Here is a 4,315-nt window from a genome sequence, read left to right as displayed (position 1 = left end):
TGCGGGGGGGTAATTGTGGATCTGCACATGGGTGTTTTGGGGGGGTACCTTGTGGTGGGGGCCGGGGGGGTGAGTCCCAACCCTCCTGCTTGCCCCCCCCCCAGGCATCCTGGAGACGGACATCACCTTCCTCCTCATCTTCGTCCTCATCTTCCTCGTCTCCTGCTACTTCGGCTGTGAGCGGGGGCTGGGGGAGGGGCTTCACCGGGTGGGGGGGGTCCCGGTGCTGCCAGGGGGGTCCCAGTGCCGACCCCCCCCCGTGTCCCCCCCAGACCTGCTGAAGGGCCGGCAGCTGCTGCACACCACCTACAAGATGTTCATGGCGGCAGGCGGCGTGGAGGGTGAGCGGGGGCTGAGGGGGTGTGGGGGGGGCGCGGGGGGGCCCCGCTCACCCCCCCTCTGCCCCCAGTGCTCAGCCTGCTCCTCTGCTGCGGCTACTGGGGCCAGTACGCCTGCGACGGCGTGGGCAATGCCAGCCTCAAGATCCTGGGTAGGTGCATGGTGCTGCACACGCAGCTCCTTGTACACTGTGTGCATGCATGGCTCCTCGTGCACGGTGCTGCACGCACGGCTCCTCGTGCACTGTGTGCACGCGTGGCTCCTTGTGCACCGTGTGCATGCAAAGCTCCCATGCATGGCGCTGCATGCGCAGTTCCCCATGTACCACGTGCATGCACAGCTCCTCGTGCACCGCGTGTGAGTGCAGCTCCCTGTGCACCGTGTGCATACACAGCTCCCATGCACGGTGATGCGTGTGTGAGAGCAGCTCCCTGTGCACTTCATACATGCATGGCTCCCATGCACGGTGCTGCACATGCAGCTCCCCATGCACTGCATGCATGCATGGCTCCTGTGCATGGCCCTGCACATGAGAGCGTGGCTCTGTGCACAGCCCCAGGTGCACGGTGCTGCGCATGCACACGCGGCTCCCCGTGCCCTGTGCATGCCTGGCGCTGCAGGTGCAAGCGCAGCTCCCGTGTGCGGCTGCACGTGCGAACGTGGCTCCCATGCATGGCTGTGTGTGAATGGTGCTGCGCGTGCCAGCGCGGGGCCTGTGCGCACGCCGTGCCCAGCCGCCCTCTCGCCCCCAGCCAAGCTGCTGTTCTCCGTCAGCTTCCTCATCTTCCTGCTGATGCTGATCCTGCTGGGGAAGGGCTTCACTGTCACCAGGTACCGGGGGGCGCCGTGGGGCAGCCGTGGGGTGCAGGGGGCAGCCCTGTGGTGCAGGGGATGGGTGGGGGGTGGCTATGGGGCTTGGGGCTAGCTATGGGGTGGCCAAAGGGGTGCAGGGGATGGCTATGGGGCAGCTATGGGGTGCCAGGGCCAGCTATGGGGTGGCCATAGGGGCGCAGGGACCAGCTATGGGATGCAGGGGGCAGCCCTGGGGCAGCTCTGGGGCTGGGGCCGGCTGTGCAGTGCCGCCCAGGCGGCCGTGGGGCAGCCGTGGGGTGCCCCGCTGACGGCACTCGCCCAGGGGCCGCATCAGCCACACGGGCTCGGTGAAGCTCTCGGTCTACATGACGCTCTACTCCATCACCCACGTGGTGCTGCTCATCTACGAGGCCGAGGTGAGCGGCGCTGGGGGCCGTGCTGGGGGGCTGCGCCATGGGGCCGCCCTGCTCACCCTGGCCCCCCGGGCAGTTCTTCGACCCCGCGCAGGTGCTGTACACCTACGAGTCGCCAGCGGGCTACGGGCTCATCGCCCTGCAGTTCCTGGCCTACGTGTGGTTCTGCTACGCCATCCTCATCACCCTCAAGCAGTTCCCCGAGAAGCAGCCCTTCTACGTGCCCTTCTTCGCCGCCTACACACTCTGGTGAGCACACAAGGGAGGGCGCCGCCGTGGGGGGGGTGCACGGGGGTGCGTGGCAGCACGGGTTTGCACAGGGCTGGGGTTTGCACGGGGATTCACGGCAGCACAGCTTTGCACGACAGGATGGTTTGCATGGGGCTGGGGTTTGCACAGCAGCACGGCTTTGCACGGGGCTGGGGTTTGCATGACTGCATGGGTTTGCACGACAGAATGTGTTTGCACGGGGCTGGGGTTTTGCACAGGGATTCACAGCAGCACGGCTTTGCACGAGGCTGGGGTTTGCATGGGGCTGCGGTTTGCACGTTTGCACACTGGGATGGGTTTGCACAGGGCTGGGGTTTGCAGAGGGTTGCACAACAGGACAGGTTTGCACGGGGCAGGGGCTTGCACGGGGTTGCACAAGGGGCACAGGCATGCAGGAGGGCGCGCAGGTTTCCACGGGGTTTGCACAAGAGCGCAGGTGTGCACGAGGGGGTGTGGGTTTGCATGGGGTGTGCATGAGGGTGCAGACATGCACGAGGGTGTGCACAAGGGTGTGCACGAGGGTTCAGGCATGCACGAGGGCGCGCACGAGGGTGCTCCCGGCCACCAGGTTCTTCGCGGTGCCGGTGACGGCGCTGATTGCCAACTTCGGGATCCCCAAGTGGGCGCGGGAGAAGATCGTCAATGGGATCCAGCTGGGAATCCACCTCTACGCCCATGCCGTCTTCCTGGTGAGCCCCCTGCGCCCCACAGTGCACCCCCAAGGGCCCCCCCVGGCCCCACAGAGCCCCCCCGGGCCCCACAGGGCACCCCGCACCCCACGGACCCCTTCTGCCCGCACCACCTCCCTGGGGAGCCCCCAACCCCGGGATGAGACCCTCTTGTAGCAACCGCACCGATCCGTGGGGCACCCTGCTCCATGGGGCATCCCAGGCCATGGGGCAGCCAACCCATAGGGCATCCTGAAGTACAGGGCACCCTGACCCATGGGGGACCCAAACCCTAGAGTGCCCCAATGCCTGGGACACCCCAATCCCTAGGGGACCTGGACCCATAGGGCACCCCGATCCATGGGGGCCCCTGACCCACCAGACATCCCAGTCCATGGGGGAACCTGACCCATAGGGCACCCTGATCCATGGGGCGCCCCAACGGGCTGTGACCGACGTCCCCCAGGTGATGACGCGGCCCTCGGCGGCCAACAAGAACTTCCCCTACCACGTGCGGACGTCGCAGATCGGCATCGTGGAGGAGGGGGCAGCGGGTGCCAAGTTCCCCCACCACGTCTACGGCAACGTCACCTTCATCAGTGACTCCGTGCCCAACTTCACCGAGCTCTTCTCCATCCCCCAGGGCCCTGGCGGTGCCGCCACCGTGAGTCGGGGACCCGGGATGGAGGGGTCTCCAAGACCTCAGGATCCTGCAGCTAGATGGGGTCCCCCCCAACCTTGGGGTCCTGCAGATGGATGGGACCCCCCCATAGCTGTCCCTGCCCTGGGATGGAGGGGGTCCCAAGACCTTGGGGTCCTGCAGCTGGATGGGTCCCCCCCATAACATCTGGGCCCTGCAGATGGATGGGGACCCCCATAGCCCAGTGGTCCTGTAGTTGGATGGGGTCCCCCTGTAGACTTGGGGTCCTGCAGGTGGTTGGGGTCCCCCCATAGCTGTCCTTGCCCTGGGACAGAGGGGTCCCCAAAACCTCGGGGTCCTGCAGCTGGGTGGGGACCCCCATAACCAACCCCAGAGCTGGAGGGGGTCCCCCCATAGCTGTCCCTGCCCCAGGGATGGTGGAGGTCCTCCCATAGCCTTGGGGTCCTGCAGCTGGATTGGGACCCCCAACCTTGGAGTTCTGCAGCTGGATGGGGTCCACCCATGACTGTCCCTGCCCCAGGGATGGTGGGGGTCCCCCCATAGCCTTGGGGTCCTGCAGCTGGATGGGGACCCCCCATAGCTGTCCTTGCCCCAGGGGTGGTGGGGGTCCCTCCCTAGCCAGCCGTGCCCCCGGGGGTCCCCTGTACCCCCACACCTGGGACTCCCCCCATGCCCACCTCTCTGTGTTCCCCCCCCCGGCAGGCACGGAAGCAGGTGGAGGAGACGCCAGTGGCAGAGCGGGGGCCCCCCGCTGGGCGCGTGGTGACCACAGCAGAGCTGGGGGCCCCCCCCCGGGCGCCCCCCAAGGGTGCGGGGCCAGGGGGCGAGGGCCCGCGGCCCCCCTGCCAGCTGCAGGCCCCCCAGCTGGCCGCCCACAACGGCTTCACCGAGTACTTCAGCATGCACACGGCGGGGGCCCGGCACTTGTAGCCCACCTGCCGCGGGGGGCCCCGGGCCCTGCCCCACGGCCTCCCCAGATCCTGCCCCACGGGGCCCCCACCTCCTGTCCCATGGGGTGCCTGGATCCTGCCCCAAGGGACCCCTGGATCCTGTCCCAGTGGGACCCCAAATCCTGCCCCATTGGGATCCCCCAAGTCCTGTCCCTTGGGGTCTCCGAATCCTGCCCCAAGGGACCCCCAAGTCCTGCCCCA

General features: G+C 67.7%; 1 protein-coding gene across 1 annotated transcript in view; it reads left to right on the top strand.

Annotated features, from left to right (window-relative positions):
• TMEM145 (transmembrane protein 145) overlaps window positions 1-4,262 on the top strand; it is a gene marked incomplete at its 5' end in the record, with an annotated part of 8,183 nt that extends 3,921 nt beyond the window's left edge. Inside the window, 9 exons of the mRNA XM_026077372.1 lie at window positions 105-176; window positions 273-341; window positions 410-490; window positions 1,092-1,170; window positions 1,475-1,568; window positions 1,642-1,814; window positions 2,404-2,524; window positions 2,970-3,167; window positions 3,867-4,262. Of these exons, the coding sequence (XP_025933157.1) occupies window positions 105-176; window positions 273-341; window positions 410-490; window positions 1,092-1,170; window positions 1,475-1,568; window positions 1,642-1,814; window positions 2,404-2,524; window positions 2,970-3,167; window positions 3,867-4,094 (1,115 nt within the window). The remainder of the gene's footprint in view (window positions 1-104; window positions 177-272; window positions 342-409; window positions 491-1,091; window positions 1,171-1,474; window positions 1,569-1,641; window positions 1,815-2,403; window positions 2,525-2,969; window positions 3,168-3,866) is intronic.
• Window positions 4,263-4,315: the final 53 nt, after the last annotated feature.

Source organism: Apteryx rowi, unplaced genomic scaffold (genome assembly GCF_003343035.1).
Source record: "Apteryx rowi isolate R43461 unplaced genomic scaffold, aptRow1 scaffold_1113, whole genome shotgun sequence".
In the NCBI taxonomy this organism is placed as follows: domain Eukaryota; kingdom Metazoa; phylum Chordata; class Aves; order Apterygiformes; family Apterygidae; genus Apteryx; species Apteryx rowi.
This window is presented reverse-complemented; position numbering and strand designations above follow the sequence as displayed.